Here is a 20,943-nt window from a genome sequence, read left to right on the forward strand (position 1 = left end):
AATTTTTGGAGTTTGGAGGTGGTGGGAGTCGGCTAAGGTGTCGTTTAAACTTAGATCTATGGAGATTGAGAAGGGTTATGGGATTTTGGGGTTCGGATTCATGGAGAGGAGGTTGAGTAGAAGAAGTGGTGAAATGTTGGGGCGGATTGGAGTCGGCCGCCGCTGGTGGGCGATTTCTGGCGGCGGCGGTGATGGCTAGAGGGGAGAGAGAAAATGGAGTGATGAGAGGGAAAGAAGAGAGAGGAAATAAGGGGGAAATGGGGCAATTTTTTGGGGATTTTAGGCTTTAAATACCTAGGATGAAGATCAAACTAGGACCATTGGATTAAATCAAGATGGGTGGATGAGATTGAATCTTGTCACTTAACCAAAACGACGTAGTTTCAAGACAAAACTACGTCGTTTTAAGCTCTTCTTGACAGCCCCCTTTTGGACAAGATTTGGGCTCTTTGGGCTCAAATTTTGGCACAATTTTAATTAAATTACACTAGCCCAATCCCTACCCCATTTATCAAACCATTACTCAACTCTTAAAACCTATACATACACAAATAAGAGCAAACACACACACTCACATACATATACATATATATACATATACATATATATACATATACACACATATATATACATACATACATATATATATATATACATATATATATATATATACATACATACATATATATATACATACATACATACATACATATATACATACATACATATATATATATATATATATATTATCGCGCCCCCTTTTTCTCGCGAAATCGGGTTTATGACATTTGGGAGGACAACTCGTTTCCTTTGGGGTTTGAATTGAAGAGTCACCACCTAATGATTAGAGTGAATTAGGACACTAAAAGGGTTTGTTTTGAGTAACCAGAGATTGGGTAAGGGCTTGAAATTATCCCAAGGGGAAGGTGTTAGGCACCCCTCAGGATCCACTAGTGTGGTTCCCGGCTAGACTATTATTGTGAATTTAGGTGCAAATAATATGTAGGCAAATAAAACTTCAAATAAGGGGTGATTTTCACGTAATGGTTACAAATAAACAAAAGTAAGAAAAAGGAACTAAAAAGAGTTGATTTTTCTTAAAAGAAATAGTTTTAAAAAGATTTAAAAGAAACAAAGAAAACAAAGGGAAAGGGGGGTCCTAAGTTTATTAATAATATGGATCACACCACACAACATCCAGTAATCACTCCTCAGTGAGGGGCTACACGTGATGTTATCGCGTGGTCATCATATCCATATCTATCCTTTCCCATCCCGTTAAGGTATTAAAGCGCAGAATGGTCTCGTTTACTTATTGCATGCTATTACCCCCAATCCTATCAGCCCTAGAGACACTTGGGACTACTAATCTTAGAGGGAGGAGGTATTGGGCTTATTTGTGGTTTCAAAAGGTAAAATACTAAGGCGACAAACAAAACACATATAGCAAGTTTGGGGAAGCATATAAACAAATAAAAGGGCTTAAACAGACCTCCTTTAAACCAAAGAAAGCACATAATGTAGCATTACCTGCATGTACTGTTTAAGGTCTGATTAAACTTAAAGGGTCGAGGCAGACTGATTTATTACATAGTTCAGATAAGAAGCCTGAATCAGGCCTGCCTGCTAGTTGTAGCACATAAAATCTGTTTCAGTTTATAAACTTTCACCCTATGGCTTGCCTAAGTGCTGGACGAAGACCTATGGGCATGATATCTACTGATTCCAGAAATAATAAAGCGAATTGATTACATACTGAAGAAAAAAAGGCGAGTTTTTAGCAAAAGATCGCCAGTTCTGCAACTGGTAATGCATTATTACTGCTGATTTTAGGCTTATAAACGAGTGAGGCGATTCAGATTCGATTAAAGCTCCTATAGGCATGCTTTCTATGCGTTTGTCGATTTTAGAACACCTTCATAAACATAGTGAAATGCAGAAATCTTACAAACATGATACCTAAGTACTGTACTACATGAACATGATATCTAATTGTAGTTGGTTATTAAGACCTATAAACATGTTTGCCTAATAAGAAATGGATATGAAAGATTCAGAAAATCCTATAGGCATATTTTCTACATGCATATGCAGAATTCAGATTTCGAGTAATTGTAGACATGGTATCTATATGAGAGTGCAGAAATTCCTATAGGCAGGTTATCTAATATGAGAATGTAGAAATCCTATAGACATGGTATCTATACGAAAGTGTAGAAATCAGAGATTCCTATAGACATGGTATCTACATGAGAAAACAGAAATTCAGAAATAACCTATAGGCATGGTATCTATATGGGAATGCAAGATTCCTATAGACATGGTGTTTATATGAGAATGTAGGAATTCATAAACTCCTATAGGCAGGTTATCTACCTCTTTTTGCATACATAGTTATCCCTCCCTTTTTCACTAGCCATCCCCGAGAGTTTACTACAAAGTTAAACAGCCCAGAAAAGTAAAGTAAAAAATACATTGGAAATTAAAAAGTACAACCAAGGAGAGCCTAATTCAGACTTCCTATTTGAAGTATGAAGTAAACCAACTCCAAGAAGTCATATTTCAAAGCCTTTCTCCCATTTGGGGTGTGTCAAAGTTCTCTAAGAGTCTCATATGTACTCCAGGCAGTGCTTACACCCAAATGTATCACCAGATTAGGACATAATGCAGTGTGGAAGGGCCAACCCTCAGGTATCCAAGTTCATAGGGAACTCAACGTCCCAAGGCAAGGCTCACAAGAGGGGGCAAAACTTAGGGACTTAAGAGAGAGTGCAAGTGCAGAAGTAGGATTCTAAGAGGGGAAAGGGAAAAGGGAAGCAACTTAAATCAGTACACATAAGGGTATAAGGGAATGGGGAAGTTGCAAGAGGCAAAAGAAAAGCAGGCTGAAGGGCATACCCAGCAATGGGAGATGCTGGCACACCCTCTAGTCTGTTTGCTTAGAGGTGAAGACCCCAGTGGTTCAAACTTAATTCATGGACAATAACTTACATTGCCATGCCTTAAGTCACAACTCAAAACACATAAGGGTGATATGGGAATGGGGGTTCATAACAAAACACACATAGGGAAATCAACATGCCAATTTAAGCGCTGAGATATATAGAAACAATAGGTGAACATGGATACAAAAGCAGTAAATACAGATTGTTGTGGTGCTAAAGATTAAATCCGGACATACTAGTTTCAAAGAGACAAATTGAGAAAAGCAGTAGGTCTTGCAAATAAGCCATAGTACAGACAGTAAGAGAATACTGTTGTGTATAAATGTGAGTTCAAAAAGACTGTGAATGAGTCATAGCGGTGTGTGAAAGAGTCATGCATTTATAGTGTGAAAATGAGGCAGAAATAAGGTAAGGAACATATCATCAATTAGGAATCAATCACACAAGACTTCCTTTAATTAAGGAATTTGGATTCAAATGGGAAAACTATTTAAGGGAAGAAGTCAAATAAATATCTTGTGCAAAGCATGCAATTAGGGGCAAATACATAAAAAGTTATTTAAGGACAGAACTTTGAAATATACGGTTGTATAAATAAGGTAAGAAAATCAATTAGTAGCCAGTAAATCAAGCGTCAGAGATTTTGTAATTATTGGTCCATGAATGAACCAAGTCAGAAAAACTGAGAAAGGTTTTAACCTAAGTCGAATCATAGGAAAATCAGCAAACAATGAAAAAAAATCAATTAGACCTATTCAGAAGGAAGTTTGAACTAATCACAAATTTGAAAGCTATTTTAGAAGGAAGTTCATCACATATAAAAAGCAAATGAACATGTTAAGTTGAAAGAGGATTTCATGTCATTGCAAAATTAGTAGATAATAGACTACATGAGCATGGTTGTCATATAGGTTAGCAATGTAGAAGAGAAGTAGCATCTAGTAACATACAAAAGATCCAGTGTAAAGGACCTTAGAAGAGTTTAGCAAAAGTCAGAATCATATGAAAAACAAGGATGTCAAAACTCAGTTCAGAGACTCGAAATAGGTACGGAAGAGTTAGGGTTTTTGAAATAAAATCAGTTCAGGCAAATCACATAGACAATGGCTTCCCAACTTGTAAGAAACCCCCAAATTCTAGGGTTTCTATCATTAGAAAGCAACAAAAACACATGAGAAATATGATAGAAGAGTAACATGCGAAACAGAGCAGAAGAGCTCAAAGAAACTAATACGAAACATACTGGAGATATTGATAAGAACAGCAGGAGAAGCATGTTAAGAAGTATTAGAAGAAACTTAACTAGAACGTAGTATAAAGAACTTAGTAAGAAACACTCAAGAACACAGTAGGGGAAAATACAGTAGAAGAAACACACAAGAACACAGTAGAGGAAAATACAGTATAAGAAACACGCAAAAGAAAGAGAAAATCCGAGAAAACATCTAAATATTTCAGAAAAACCCTAGATCGAAAAAAGAGATGGTTTTGAAAGTATAATTTTTGAAAGAAAATCCAGAAAATCGTTTAAAAACTTAGGGAAAGCATAAATCTGGAACAGATCTAAAGAGATCAGAAAAACCTCAAAACTAGGGTTTTCAGAGGAACCCAAACAATGAGAAAGGCTTGGATCTAAGTAAGAGGAGTCGAAACCAGGCTTCGAAATAGACATAGCTTGCCGGAACAGGGCCGGAGATGGACGTGAACTTGAGTCGACAAAGGTCTGAACCCAACTCTTCGTGGTCGAGTCATGCAGCTTCAATAACCCAACACGAGGAGCCATAGGTGGCTTTGTGGTGGTGAAACCACCATGGATTCATGTCATAGAGTGGTTGGAGAAGGTGAACAGAACTCATCGGAGAGGAGGGGAGGGGGAAGGTTCTAGAGAGAACCAAAGGTAGAGAGGTAGAGACGAGTGATGAATGATATGGGCATTGGGGGTCGTTAGGTTAAAAAAGGTAAGGACGGATGAAGGCCGTTGATCTTTTTGATCAACGGCCAGGATTTAACAAGGTTCTGGGTCGGGTAGGGGTAATTGGGGCCTGGGTCGGGTAATCTAAAATTGGGCTGAAATTGAGGTCCAATTTGGGATTCAAATTTTAGGCTAAAAATTGAAACGAATTGAGCTATTATTTAAATAGCCAATTTTCCCCTTTAAAATTATGAAAAATAGTAAATTAATTTCTGGAAATAAATTGAAAGCATAAAAATGATTTGTAATACATAATTATCAATTAAAAAACATAAAATCTCATTTTATGCATATGAAATGAATTTAAACCTAAAAAGGCTAATATTACAATTATGCAATTCTATCCTTAAAAAAAACAAATAATTCTGTAAAAATGTGTAAAACATACCTTAGCTATATTTTAATGTAAACATGAGACTCCAATAAAAATCACCAAAATGATAATTTTGGGGATAATTATTGGGTTTTCTTGATAAAATAGGGAAGTAAATTGATTTAATGTTTTTTGAAAAATTAAGAAAAAATAATGTAGCCTTGAAAAATACTCATATATGCTTATACATGCTATTTTGAAAGGTATTTTACATAAAAAAAAATATATGGAAAAATTGGCTGTCAACAGCTGCCCCTCTTTACTCGGGAAGGATGAAAGAGTTGTCGGGTAAAGATATGATGACCAATTTTGATCGAACGAAGTGGTTTGAAGAGGCTGGACGCGCCCTGGTTTCTAAGCTACCTACATATCCCTGGTCTTATAGGATCAGGCCATATGTAATTAACATGCATAACCCGAAGTGTACGATGAACCTGGTCAATAAAAGTCTGTGGGTCCTCCTTGGGGTCTGATCCGGTAAACACTGGAGGGTCTAAATTAATAAAATCACGAACTCTTGTACTAACTGGTTTCTCAGCAGCACCTGTATTCTGCCTCTGAGCCTGAGCAGCTACCAAGCTAGTCAATAACTGCAAAGCACTCCGCATATCCTGGTCTGGAGTGCCAGACGGAGGAACTGGAGGCGCTGGGTGCCTTCTAATATCCTCTGGAGGAGATGGAGTAGATGAGGTATGAGAGGGCATCTCACTTTGAGCCTCACTTTGTCCTGCTCTGACTTGGGGCACCTGACTGGTACCCTCTCCCGCTGCTGTATCAAGCCGTCTACTAATCGTTTGCTTCCTAGTCGAAGGCATCACTGAAAAAAACAAGGTGAATATTAGAGACGAACACTTACGACTCAACTCTACGCACGATCTAGATTCAGGAAGAAGGTAACAACCCTAGATGTCATGTAGCCTCCTGATTATAAATGTGGCGCGCTACACATCCATAATCAAGACTCTACTAGACACGGCTCATAGACAACCCCTAGGACAGACTTGCTCTGATACCAAGTTTGTCACGACCCAAACTGAAGGGCCATGACTAGCACCCGACCACACTTGCCGAGCACCAACGTACATTTCATCTAACCTTCATTATTATCTTTTAAGGCTGACGAGATCAATATAAATGGTAGACCTAGATCATGGACAACCAGCAATAAAATATGACGGCATGAACATACATAGCAGGGGATGACCAGACAATCAAGAAACTACGTATAAGGTATGAGCTACCACGCTACTATGAAAGACTATACAACAAAAACTAGCCGACAAGGCATACCAAACTATACATGAGCCGACACCTGTCTATGAGCCTCTAAAAGATTCAAAACAGTCACCAAACAGCCCAAACAACATCAATAATAAACATATTGAGCCTCCCAAAATAGTCCACACATAGCCTAATCACTCCATACATACGACGACCACCGTAGTCGTGTCAAACAACCTGGAAATGTTACGAATAACTATCAGCCCATAACCCTACATATATATGGTGTTTCTCCACACCCTTCCTCCTCCAAAACTCCACAAGATAGTAGTAAAATACGCAGCCCAACAACAACGCAAAACAGTCCACAAAACAATAACATTACTACCAAGCCTTTCGATATATATCTCACAAGTTCTAGCTTCAATGGCTTAGCCGCAACTTGGATAATCTTAAATACATATAGAGTAAGAGGTTACTTACCTTTATACAGAAAGAACAACTCCAATTTGACCTTAAATTTCCATGAAATATCCCTCCAATGCTGCCACAACAACAAAAAAGCGAAACTAGCGATCAATTAGTGTTTTTCGGCACTAGAATCACTTTAGAAGGATTGAAATCACCTAGGATTGATATTAAGAACATGAGGGAGTATTTACAGAACATAAACCCTTTAAAACAACCTCCCACACGAGCTGAAACGACACAAAAATGAGCAACAACAAGAAGAACAAGAGACTTACTAGCGCCACGGAATTCCCGACACTTGATTTGTGTTGTTTGCCCTTTTTTGGGTCTTGAATCTTGAGAGAACCTTGAGAGGATGTTCCTAGGGTTCTAAGGTCTGAAAATAGTGAAAAGAAATGACTTAAAATGGGTTGGAGGCATCCTATATAGGTCCAAATATCTTAAACCGACTTAGTGGGCCCCATAGAGAGGTGCTTGGCGCAGTCTCGCGAAAATGCGAATATCTCTCTACTCCGAGATCGTATCGATGAACGGTTTAATGCGTTGGAAACTAGACTCATAGATATTTAATTTGGTTGGTAGATAACCCCATAATTCCTTGTAAATTATGAGAAAAGATTAGAAACATTTGACCTAATGTTTAAGTAAAATTATGAACCTAAGTTGCGACAACTTTTGTCGATTTTTGTTTCATAACTCGTTTGACTTCAAGACTTATGATACGGATATTATATGATTAAAATACCTTCATAAATGACCTCTTGAGTGTATTAAGCACCGCTAGATTACCTGAAAATTTGAGTTACAACATCCTTGATTCGTTTAACTTCTAATATTGGTTAATCACCCTTATACACTCTTGTATCACTTAAGACCAATAGGATTGACTTCTTATCATCTCAAAGATAATTCCTTCTTGGATTTATGTTAACTAATATATGGAATGAACTAACACATGTGGATATGGGTTGTAACACCCTCCCCCCCTTAGGAACATTCGTCCTCGAATGTAAGGGTTTATGGGGAGTTTAAATCATCGTGGATTCCAATGGAAATTTCCGATCAATTTTCCCCTATAAAATGGTCACTAGCAAAACTTGCAAGTAATTAATCCCAACATATGGCTTCACAAGGCTACACAAAGCATTATGCGTATTTACATTATCTACATATCACCATTTTGTATTAAGGAGGAGTATTCTCAAATTATTGCTTACCTCATAGAGCCGTTTCACCTTCCAATGTATTCTGTCTTCCACCAGCATCCTTGTTATCTTTATTCTGGAATAAGTAAGGGTATTTAGACTTCATCTCCTCTTCTGCTTCCCATGTCATTTCTTCCATATTTTTGTTCCTCCACAATACTTTGACGGAAGCTACATCTTTTGTTCTCAGCTTGCGGACTTGCCGATCTAATATCGCCACTGGCACTTCTTCATATGATAGGTCCTCTGTAACTTGTACATCTTTGATAGGGATGACTCGAGAAGGGTCTCCAATACATTTTCTCAACATAGATACATGGAATACCGGGTGAACAAATTCCAATTCGGATGGCAATTCTAACTCATAAGCAACCTGTCCAATCCGTCGAAGAATTTTATACGGCCCGATATACCTTGGACTCAGCTTACCTTTCTTCCCAAAACGCATAATACCCTTCATTGGTGAGATCCTCAGGAAAACCCAATCACCAACCTCAAACTCTAGATCACGACGTCGGACATCAGAATAAGATTTTTGCCTGCTTTGTGCCGTCCTCAATCGCTCCTGTATCACTTTCACCTTCTCAATAGCTTGGTGAATCAAATCTGGCCCATATAATTCTGTTTCACCGACTTCGAACCATCCAACTGGTGATCTACATCTCCTCCCGTATAGTGCCTCATATGGGGCCATTTTAATACTGGAATGGTAGCTATTGTTATAGGCGAATTCTATGAGTGGAAGATGATCATCCCAATTCCCCTTAAAATCTAGAACACATGCTCGTAGCATATCTTCCAGTGTCTGAATGGTACGTTCAGCCTGTCCGTCAGTCTGCGGATGAAATGCAGTGCTGAGATTTACCTGTGTGCCTAAATCCTTCTGGAAAGACCTCCAAAAGTTAGCCGTAAATTGAGCTCCTCGGTCTGATATAATAGATATGGGAACACCATGAAGCCTAACAATCTCCTTGATATACAACTTCGCATAATCTTCAGCCGTGTAAGTTGTCTTTACTGGCAGAAAATGGGCACATTTTGTAAGTCGATCAATTATCACCCAGATGGAGTCAAACTTATGATAAGAGCGAGGTAATCCAATAATGAAGTCCATATTAATCACCTCCCACTTCCAGGTCGGAATCTCTATATTTTGAAGCAATCCACCGGGTTTCTGATGTTCTATCTTTACTTGTTGACAATTGGGACACTGGGCTACAAATTCTGCAATAGACTTCTTCATATTATCCCACCAATACTGCTCCTTGACATCATGATACATCTTTGTCGAGCCGGGATGGATGGAATATCGGGATTGATGAATCTCATTCATAATCTTCTCTCGCAACCCTGCCACATTAGGCACACACAATCGGCTCTGGTATCTCAGTGCCCCATCTTTTCCGATCCCAAAAGCCATACTTTTACACTGTTGAATGCTTTCTCTTAATCGTACTAAGATAGGATCTTCATATTGTCGTGCTTTTACCTCGGCTACCAAAGATGATTCTGATGTATTCTGTACAGTAACACCTCCATCATCAGAGTCTAACAATCTGATTCTCATATTGGCTAGCTGATGAAGCTCTTTAATCAACCCCCATCTACCTGCCTCAATATGTACTAAGCTTCCCATTGATTTACGGCTGAGAGCATCTGCCACAACATTGGCTTTACCGGGATGATACAATATCTCGACGTCGTAGTCTTTCAATAATTCAAGCCACCTACGCTGCCTCAAATTCAACTCTTTCTGCTTGAAGATGTATTGTAAACTCTTGTGATCTGTGTAGATGTCAACATGGACGCCGTATAAGTAGTGCCGCCATATCTTCAAAGCATATATTACTGCAGCCAATTCCAAATCATGGGTTGGATAATTCTTTTCATGCTTCTTCAATTGTCTTGATGCATAAGCAATCACATTCCCATGCTGCATCAATACGCACCCCAAACCTATACCTGAGGCATCACAATATACCACATAACCTTCTGTTCCTTCAGGAAGAGTGAGCACTGGTGCAGATGTCAATCGATTCTTCAACTCCTGAAAACTACGTTCACAAGTGTCAGACCACTGGAATTTGGTAGCTTTTTGTGTTAACTTAGTCAATGGTGATGATATAGAGGAAAATCCTTCTACAAACCGCCTATAATATCCTGCTAGCCCTAGGAAGCTGCGGACTTCTGATGGTGTTGTAGGTCTCGGCCAATTCTTTACTGCATCGATCTTCTGAGTGTCGACACTAATACCCTCATCAGATATCACATGGCCAAGGAATGCTACTGAGTTCAGCCAGAATTCACATTTGGAGAGCTTAGCATATAACTTACGATCCTGAAGCGTCTGTAATACTATCCGCAAGTGGCCCGCGTGTTCCGCCTCCGAACGAGAATACACTAGAATGTCATCAATGAATACAATCACGAACACATCAAGATAGGGCCTGAATATAGTATTCATGAGATCCATAAAAGCTGCTGGGGCATTTGTTAGCCCGAACGACATCACCAAGAACTCAAAGTGCCCATATCTTGTCCGGAAGGCCGTCTTTGGAATATCTTTCTCCCTAACCCTTACCTGATGATACCCTGAACGTAAATCAATCTTGGAGAAATACTTGGCACCCTGGAGTTGGTCAAACAGGTCATCAATTCTTGGAAGTGGATACTTGTTCTTTATAGTAGACTTATTCAACTGTCGATAGTCGATACACATCCGTAACGACCCGTCTTTCTTCCGCACGAATAGGACTGGTGCACCCCAAGGTGAAGTGCTAGGCCTAATAAAGCCCTTATCTAGCAAGTCCTTCAACTGCACCTTCAACTCTTGCAACTCTGCCGGGGCCATTCTGTATGGAGGAATAGAGATCGGTTGAGTGTCAGGCAACACATCAATGCTAAACTCAATCTCCCTTTCAGGAGGAAGGCCTGGGAGTTCATCTGGGAAAACATCTGGGAATTCGTTGACCACAGGGATTGATTGTAAAGTAGGCGGTTTCGCCTCCGCATCCCTAACGCGAACGAGATGATAAATGTAACCTTTTGAGATCATTTTCCTTGCCTTAAGATAGGAAATAAACCTACCTTTCGGTGTAGCAATGTTCCCTTTCCATTCAATGACGGGTTCACCCGGAAATTGGAACCTAACCATCTTCGTACGACAGTCAACATTTGCATAGCATGAGGCCAACCAGTCCATTCCCATTATCACATCAAAATCAACCATTTCTAACTCAAATAAATTTGCCGAGGTTTGACGACTACAAATCATCACAGTGCAACCTCTATATACCCTTCTAGCAATCACAGAATCTCCTATCGGAGTAGATACCGCGAGGGGTTTACTTATCAATTCAGGTTCAATGCCAAACTTATTAGCCACAAAGGGTGTAACATATGATAATGTAGATCCCGGATCAATCAGCGCATATACATCATAAGAAAACACAGATATAATACCTGTAACAACATCTGGAGACGACTCGAGATCCTGTCGACCTACTAGAGCATAGGTTCGATTTTGAGCACCACTCGAACTCGGCACTGCACCTCTACCCCTACCACGACCTGTCGACTGCTGAAAACCCCGTGCTGGAGGTCGAACTGATGAGGAAGAACCAGACACAGATCCAGTCGGCTGAGCCATACCATCACCTCCTCTATTAGGACAATCCCGCATCATATGGCCAGGCTGCCCGCACGAATAGCATGCATCAGAACCTCGACGACACAGTCCAAAGTGGGCCTTGCCGCACTGATCACAATGTGGTGTTGGGGGTCTCATCTGACTAGTATCCCTGTGATGTTGCGAGCCAGATGCCCGCGAACTCTGACCTGGACCAGAATAGGATCGATCATATCGAGGCCTCTGAAACTGTGGAGGAGCACTAGCTACAGGTGGCGCCGAACTCCTCGAAAACTGTGGCCTGATGCGGCCTCTGAAGTCATCAGAATACCCTGCAAATCTCGCCCTCTTATGCTGGCCCCTATCCTGCTCCCTAACTGCCCTCTGCTGGCGCTTACGATCCTCTAGGGTCTGGGCATAAGCTTGAATACGGGAAATATCCATGCCCTCCACCAAGGAGGCTGTCGTACACTCATTTATCAGATGTGGTCCCAACCCATTCACGAACATATGCACCCTATCACTCATCTCGGCCACCATATGGGGAGCATACCTTGCCAAAGAATCAAACTGCATACTGTACTCTCGCACACTCATATTACCTTGTCTAAGGTTCAAGAACTTATCAGCTCTAGCTCGTCGTATCTCAACTGGCAAGTAGTGACGAAGAAAGGCCTCAGAAAATTCCTTCCACACAGCTGGAGGAGGGTTCGGACCCCTGGATCTCTCCCAACTATCATACCAGAGAACCGCTAAATCCCGTAGCCGATAAGAAGCCAACTCTACTGCCTCTGTATCACTAACATGCATAACCCGAAGTGTACGATGAACCTGGTCAATAAAAGTCTGTGGGTCCTCCTTGGGGTCTGATCCGGTAAACACTGGAGGGTCTAAATTAATAAAATCACGAACTCTTGTACTAACTGGTTTCTCAGCAGCACCTGTATTCTGCCTCTGAGCCTGAGCAGCTACCAAGCTAGTCAATAACTGCAAAGCACTCTGCATATCCTGGTCTGGAGTGCCAGACGGAAGAACTGGAGGCGCTGGGTGCCTTCTAATACCCTCTGGAGGAGATGGAGTAGATAAGGTATGAGAGGGCATCTCACTTTGAGCCTCACTTTGTCCTGCTCTGACTTGGGGCACCTGACTGGTACCCTCTCCCGCTGCTGTATCAAGCCGTCTACTAATCGTTTGCTTCCTAGTCGAAGGCATCACTGAAAAAAACAAGGTGAATATTAGAGACGAACACTTACGACTCAACTCTACGCACGATCTAGATTCAGGAAGAAGGTAACAACCCTAGATGTCATGTAGCCTCCTGATTATAAATGTGGCGCGCTACACATCCATAATCAAGACTCTACTAGACACGGCTCATAGACAACCCCTAGGACAGACTTGCTCTGATACCAAGTTTGTCACGACCCAAACTGAAGGGCCATGACTAGCACCCGACCACACTTGCCGAGCACCAACGTACATTTCATCTAACCTTCATTATTATCTTTTAAGGCTGACGAGATCAATATAAATGGTAGACCTAGATCATGGACAACCAGCAATAAAATATGACGGCATGAACATACATAGCAGGGGATGACCAGACAATCAAGAAACTACGTATAAGGTATGAGCTACCACGCTACTATGAAAGACTATACAACAAAAACTAGCCGACAAGGCATACCAAACTATACATGAGCCGACACCTGTCTATGAGCCTCTAAAAGAACATAAGTGTTGCAACATAGCCGGAACAGGGCCCCGACATACCCATAATGTCTATAACAAAAATTGCATACCAAGACCAAGGCAAGTCCGGAGAAGGGATCTCGCCAATCACCGCTGAACTGGACAGTCTACTGTGGTGGGGGAGCTGCACCTGCCTGTCTATCAGGACCTGCAGCACGACATGCAGCGTCCACAAATAAAAGGACGTCAGTACGAATAAAGTACTGAGTATGTAAGGCAAGGAACCATAAATACGATCAGTAATGTAAGCAAGGATAGAGAATATACAACCTGTAACATCTTAGTACCTCTGAGGGCTACTTACATGAAATGCATGATACATATGTATAAATACATAAACCTTTAAAGCATTCGCCTCTGTGGGCATCATTATCATCATATCGTACCCGGCCATAATAGGCTCGGTAGAATCGTACCCGGCCACGTGGAGCTCGGTAAAACCCAACTGATCAGTGGTTGCACAATAGGTGTCGTACCCGGCCAACTATAGCGTGGCTCGGTAGAGTAAAATAGATACATATATATAATGCATGCTCGACTCATGGAATCACATTCTAAACCTTTCGGAGTGACGTAAGGTCGGTATCCTCTGTACACGTTATTAGGACTAACTCTTCACTATGAACCTTATAAGAATCAGGAAGTACCAATAACATTGATAACATAAGAATAAGAGAAGCAACATTAACATCAATCGTTCCATAAGAGGGAAAACAATGTAAGTACTGCTAGCTTCTAAGAGTAGAGTATCTTTGGAAGCTCGTTCATTACATTATGTACAATCGGAGTCGTGCAAAAGAAGGAAAGGGATAGCCTCACATACCTTGTATATACTGCCCCAATCTCAAGCTATGCAATTGTCAAAACTCCTTAGTCTACAATAAGAGAAACGATACTATCGTTATCATTTAAGCGTCATAACTATTATGTATCGACCACAACCTATTTTACGATGAAACGGACAGCACCTCCCCTATATATATGACCTCACACCATTCAAAACAGTCACCAAACAGCCCAAACAACATCAATAATAAACATATTGAGCCTCCCAAAATAGTCCACACATAGCCTAATCACTCCATACATACGACGACCACCGTAGTCGTGTCAAACAACCTGGAAATGTTACGAATAACTATCAGCCCATAACCCTACATATATATGGTGTTTCTCCACACCCTTCCTCCTCCAAAACTCCACAAGATAGTAGTAAAATACGCAGCCCAACAACAACGCAAAACAGTCCACAAAACAATAACATTACTACCAAGCCTTTCGATATATATCTCACAAGTTCTAGCTTCAATGGCTTAGCCGCAACTTGGATAATCTTAAATAAATATAGAGTAAGAGGTTCCTTACCTTTATACAGAAAGAACAACTCCAATTTGACCTTAAATTTCCATGAAATATCCCTCCAATGCTGCCACAACAACAAAAAAGCAAAACTAGCGATCAATTAGTGTTTTTCGGCACTAGAATCACTTTAGAAGGCTTGAAATCACCTAGGATTGATATTAAGAACATGAGGGAGTATTTACAGAACATAAACCCTTTAAAACAACCTCCCACATGAGCTGAAACGACACAAAAATGAGCAACAACAAGAAGAACAAGAGACTTACTAGCGCCACGGAATTCCCGACACTTGATTTGTGTTGTTTGCCCTTTTTTGGGTCTTGAATCTTGAGAGAACCTTGAGAGGATGTTCCTAGGGTTCTAAGGTCTGAAAATAGTGAAAAGAAATGACTTAAAACGGGTTGGAGGCATCCTATATAGGTCCAAATATCTTAAACCGACTTAGTGGGCCCCATAGAGAAGTGCTTGGCGCAGTCTCGCGAAAATGCGAATATCTATCTACTCCGAGATCGTATCGATGAACGGTTTAATGAGTTGGAAACTAGACTCATAGATATTTAATTTGGTTGGTAGATCACCCCGTAATTCCTTGTAAATTATGAGAAAAGATTAGAAACATTTGACCTAATGTTTAAGTAAAATTATGAACCTAAGTTGCGACAACTTTTGTCGACTTTTGTTTCATAACTCGTTTGACTTCAAGACTTATGATACGGATATTATATGATTAAAATACCTTCATAAATGACCTCTTGAGTGTATTAAGCACCGCTAGATTACCTGAAAATTCGAGTTACAACATCCTTGATTCGTTTAACTTCTAATACTGGTTAATCACCCTTATACACTCTTGTATCACTTAAGACCAATAGGATTGACTTCTTATCATCTCAAAGATAATTCCTTCTTGGATTTATGTTAACTAATATATGGCATGAACTAACACATGTGGATATGGGTTGTAACATAGAGCTTAACCTCGGAAGGCAGAATAGTAGCCTCATGCAATTGAAGAATGCAGATGGAGGTAGAGGTTAACCTCGGAAGGCAGAATGGTAGCCTTATGCATGCAGAGAATGCAGATGGAGATAGAGCTTAGTCTCGGAAGGCAGAATGGTAGCCTTATCCAATGCAGAGAATGAAGATGGAGACAGAGCTTAGTCTCGGAAGGCAGAATGGTAGCCTTATGTAATGTAGAGAATGCAGATGGAGGTAGAGTTAACCTCGGAAGGCAGAATGGTAGCCTTATGCATTGCAAAAATGCAGATGGAGACAGAGCTTAGTCTCGGAAGGCATAATGGTAGCCTTATGTAATGCAAGAAAGTAGATAGAGACAGATCTTAGTCTCGGAAGGCATAATGGTAGCCTTATGCAATACAAGAATGTAGATGGAGGTAGAGCTTAACCTCGGAAGGCAGAATAGTAACCTTATACAAGAAAGAAAGGACATAGAGTTTTCTTAGCTGATAGCTGATTGCGATATTGTGGCTGCTGGGGGCATTGTGCCTGCCCGAGACACTGTTGTATGCGGATAGCACCTGTGAGTGAGTGCCACAATTTTGAGAGTTGTATTCCTGACCAATGTTTGTCTTGTAAGCGTATGGTATATTTGATGATTTTGCAACTCAAGTGTCTGCATCCAAAAAAAATGTGAGTTTTGTAAAGGGGAAAGGTTAGTTCGTGTCCCCTGCTGGCTTTGCTTGACCTACTTGATTTTGATCTGGTGATATTGCCTATATCATAGGGGTAGCGTTTCTAAACAGATCGATTTCAGAAATAGACATGCATGATTTTAGTAAAGAAAATGTAACATAAATACATAATTAAGAATAGTTTTCTTTAGATGAACTGACGATTGTGACGTGGTTCAAGACATTGTAACTTCTCTTGCTCCGGAATTTTGAGGGTCCTCCTCAAAATTCTGCCCCAATTTACTGGGCTGCTGCTTCTGAAGGCTGCTTGCGGAGAATGGCTGAAATCACTTCGAAATTTTGAGGGTCCTTCTCAAAATTCTGCCCCAGTTTCCAATTGCGGGGGGAAATGAAAATTTTATTGACTTGTGACCGAACCTATAGGGCTGCCTATGTATCCCCTCTTAAACAGGAATTAGGTCAGGCGTAGTTCAAATTACATCATGAAAGAAAGCATAAAGGTTACACATAGTATCGCTTGACTACATCTGAATTGATCAGCTTTGGACAAACTTCCCCATCCATTTCTGCAAGTATGAGGGCTCCTCATGTTAGAACCTGGTGAACCATGTATGGACCCTGCCAGTTGGGAGAGAATTTTCCTTTGGCTTCATCTTGATGTGGGAAAATCTTCTTTAATACCAGCTGCCCTGGTGTGAATTGTCTCGTCTTGACTCTTTTGTTGAAGGCTCTGGACATTCTGTTCTGATAAAGCTGACCATGGAAAACTGCATTCATTCTCTTGCCATCTATAAGAGCCACCTGCTCATAAGGACTCTTCACCCACTCTGCATCGTCGAGTTCTGCTTCCTGTATGATCCTCAAGGAAGGGATTTCTACTTCGGCGGGAATGACTGCTTCCGTACCATAAACCAACATGTAGGGGGTTGCTCTAGTTGATGTGAGGACTATGGTGCGGTACCCCAATAAAGCAAATGATACCTTCTCATGCCACTGCTTATGCTTCTCTATCATTTTCCTTAGTATCTTCTTGATATTCTTATTGGCGGTTTCTACTGCTCCGTTCATCTGAGGTCTGTAGGTTGTAGAATTCTTGCGTTTGATCTTCAAGGTTTCACACATGGCTTTCATTAGGTCACTGTTGAGATTGGAACCATTATCAGTGATGATTGATTCCAGAATCCCGAATCGACAAACGATATGATCGCGGACGAAGTCTGCCATGATTTTCTTAATCGTTGCTCTGTAAGATGCTGCTTCAACCCATTTTGTTAAATAGTCAATTACTACTAGGATGAACCTGTGCTCGTTTGATGCGGCAGGTTCGATTGGTCCGATGATATCTATTCCCCAGGCGGCGAACGACCATGGCGAGCTTGTTGCATTAAGCACATTTGGTGGCACCTTTATCATGTCTGCATGTATCTAACAACGGTGGCACTTTCGGACATTCTGGATGCAGTCCGTTTCTATAGTCATCCAAAAATAGCCAGCCTTGAGTATCTTCTTGGCTAATACAAAACCGTTCATATGAGGACCACATGTCCCCACATGGATTTCTTCTAGTAGTTTAGATGCTTTCTTTGCGTCGACACACCTCAGTAATCCCAAATCTGGAGTCCTAATATACAGGATTCCTCTGTTGTGAATGAAATTGTTGGACAACCTCCGAAGTGTGCATTTCTGAGTAGGATTTGCGAGCTTTGGGTATTCTCCTTTTGCCAAGTATTCATTGATATCATGAAACCAAGGATTTCCGTCTGCTTCTTCTACGACATGAGCATAATAGGCTGGCTGATCATGGACCTCTACTGGAATGGGATCAATACAGTTCTTGTCTGGATGTTGTATCATGGATGATAGGGTAGCCAGTGCATCGACAAATTCATTCTGGACCCTGGGAACATGCTGGAATTCTGTCTTTGTGAACCTCTTTCTCAACTCCTGTACATGATGCAGATAAGGGAGTATTTTGGAATTCTTAGTTGCCCATTCTTCTCGGACCTGATGTATAAGCAAATTCGAATCTCCAATTACTAGCAACTCTTGAATGTTCATGTCAATGACCATCTTGAGCCCTAAGATGCAGGCTTCCTACTCGGCCATATTGTTGGCGCAGGGGAACTTGAGTTTGGCAGACACTGGATAATGCTGACCGGTTTCTGATACTAGGACCTCTCCTATGCCAACTCCTTTGAAATTTGCTGCTCCATCGAAAAACATTCTCCAACCGTCATAGGATTCTGCAATATCTTCTCCTATGAATGATACCTCTTTATCAGGAAAATATGTTTTCAAGGGTTCGTATTCTCCGTCCACAGGATTTTCAGCAAGGTGATCTGCTAGTACCTGCCCTTTGATTACTTTCTGAGTCGCGTAGACAATGTCAAATTCACTCAACAGGATTTGCCACTTGGTCAGCTTGCCAGTGGAACATAGGCTTCTGAAAGATGTACTTTAAGGGATCCAACCTTGATATGAGATATGTAGTATAAGCACTGAAGTAGTGCTTCAACTTCTGTGCTACCCAAGTCAAAGCACAACAGGTGCGCTCTAACAGAGAATACCGAGCCTCATCCTGGGTGAACTTCTTACTGAGGTAATAGATGGCCTTCTCCTTCCTCCCCGTTACATCATGTTTCCCCAAAACACAACCGAACGCTCCATCCAATACTGCGAGGTAGAGTAATAGAGGTATACCTGGCTCGGGCGGGACCAAAACTGGTGGTGTTGATATGTACTCCTTGATTCTGTCCAACGACTTTTGGCAGTCATCAGTCCATTCGGTAGCGGTGTCCTTTTTCAACATCTTAAAGATTGGCTCATAGATGATAATAGATTGTGCTATGAACCGGCTGATATAGATGAGTCTCCCCAAGAAGCTCATTACGTCCTTCTTGTTCTTTGGCGGTGGCAGTTCTTGAATAGCTTTGACCTTTGATAGATCCAAGTAGTTTTCCGGCAGGAACCCCAAATGCACATTTTGCGGGATTTAGTTTCAGGTTGTACCTTCTCAGTCTGTTGAAGAACTTCCTCAGATCTTCTATGTGATCAGTGACTTTCTTGGACTTTATGATGACATCATCTACATACACCTCAATCTCCTTGTGTATAATATCATGGAAAATAGTAGTCATGGCCCTCATGTAGGTGGCCCCTGCATTCTTCAACCTGAATGGCATCATCGTGTAGCAGTACATCCCCCACGGTGCAATGAAAGCCGTTTTTTCAGCAACTTCTTTGTCCATCTAGATCTAATGATATCCAGCGAAACAATCTACAAATGATTGCAACTCATCCTTGGTGCAATTGTCGATCAGGATGTGTATGTTTGGAAAGGGGAAGTCGTCCTTTGGACTGGCCCGATTGAGATCCCGGTAGTTGACACAGACTCTAACCTTCCCATCCTTCTTCGGCACCGGCACAATATTGGCTAACCATGTCGAATATTCTACTACCCTTAGAACCTTAGCTTTGAATTACTTAGTTACTTCTTCTTTGATCTTCAGACTCATATCAGGCTTGAACTTTCTGAGCTTCTGCTTTACCGGTGGACATGTCGGATTAGTTGGCAGTTTGTGAGCCACTATAGATGTCCTCAAACTAGTCATGTCATCATACAACTATGTGAATATGTCCTCATATTCTCTTAGAAATTCTGTGTACTCTTCCTTTTATGACGGTGACAAATGAACGCTAATTCGTGTTTCTTTAACGTTCTCTGCATCTCCCAGATTAACAATCTCAGTCTCGTCCAGGTTGGACTTTAGCATGTTCTCAAAGTTCTCGACTTCTTTAACAATCTCTTCTGCTATACCATCTTTCTCTAAATCTATGTCTGTTTGTTGCATTGTCTCGTTGCATGTCACAACCATTGGTTCATCAAGATAGGTAATAGTAATGCTGTATAAATAAAGTAATGAGAGAAAATAATAAGAGTAATATTTGTAAGGAAACCGAAATGCTTTGATAAATTTCATAACTGTTTTGAACATTGGAAGATCTTATTGCAAAAAATTCAAAATGCGAAAGGAAAATCAACTAGTAAAAATAAAAGATAGTGCATGATGCTTTGTTCAACCTTGCTATCCCGAGGCTTTCCGGGCTCTGGTGGTTCTAACGGTCCAATTGTTGAGGCATGCTCATCGGCTTACGGCCTGTATGGAAGGGCCTTCCTCCCCTTCCTCCTCGAAAATGACACAACAATCTATGTCATCATCTTCTAGGAACAAGTTTCTCACTCCTGCCAGTGCTTCTTCCTTTTCCGACCAATAGATAAAATCGGCCAGCTGGAAAGTCTGCTCCAAATGTGGTATTGGCTGCTCCAACAGGTAGTATGGACCGCTCCATGGTGGCGACCAG

At 40.9% G+C, this 20,943-nt stretch overlaps 1 protein-coding gene across 1 annotated transcript; it reads right to left on the reverse strand.

Annotated features, from left to right (window-relative positions):
• Positions 1–18,006: 18,006 nt before the first annotated feature.
• LOC138869767 (uncharacterized) lies at positions 18,007–18,435 on the reverse strand. Its single transcript, XM_070147430.1, has one exon. The coding sequence runs from the start codon at positions 18,433–18,435 to the stop codon at positions 18,007–18,009; it is 429 nt and encodes a 142-aa protein (XP_070003531.1).
• Between the last annotated feature and the right edge of the window lie 2,508 nt (positions 18,436–20,943).

This window comes from Nicotiana sylvestris, chromosome 5 (genome assembly GCF_000393655.2).
Source record: "Nicotiana sylvestris chromosome 5, ASM39365v2, whole genome shotgun sequence".
Taxonomy (NCBI): Eukaryota; Viridiplantae; Streptophyta; class Magnoliopsida; order Solanales; family Solanaceae; genus Nicotiana; species Nicotiana sylvestris.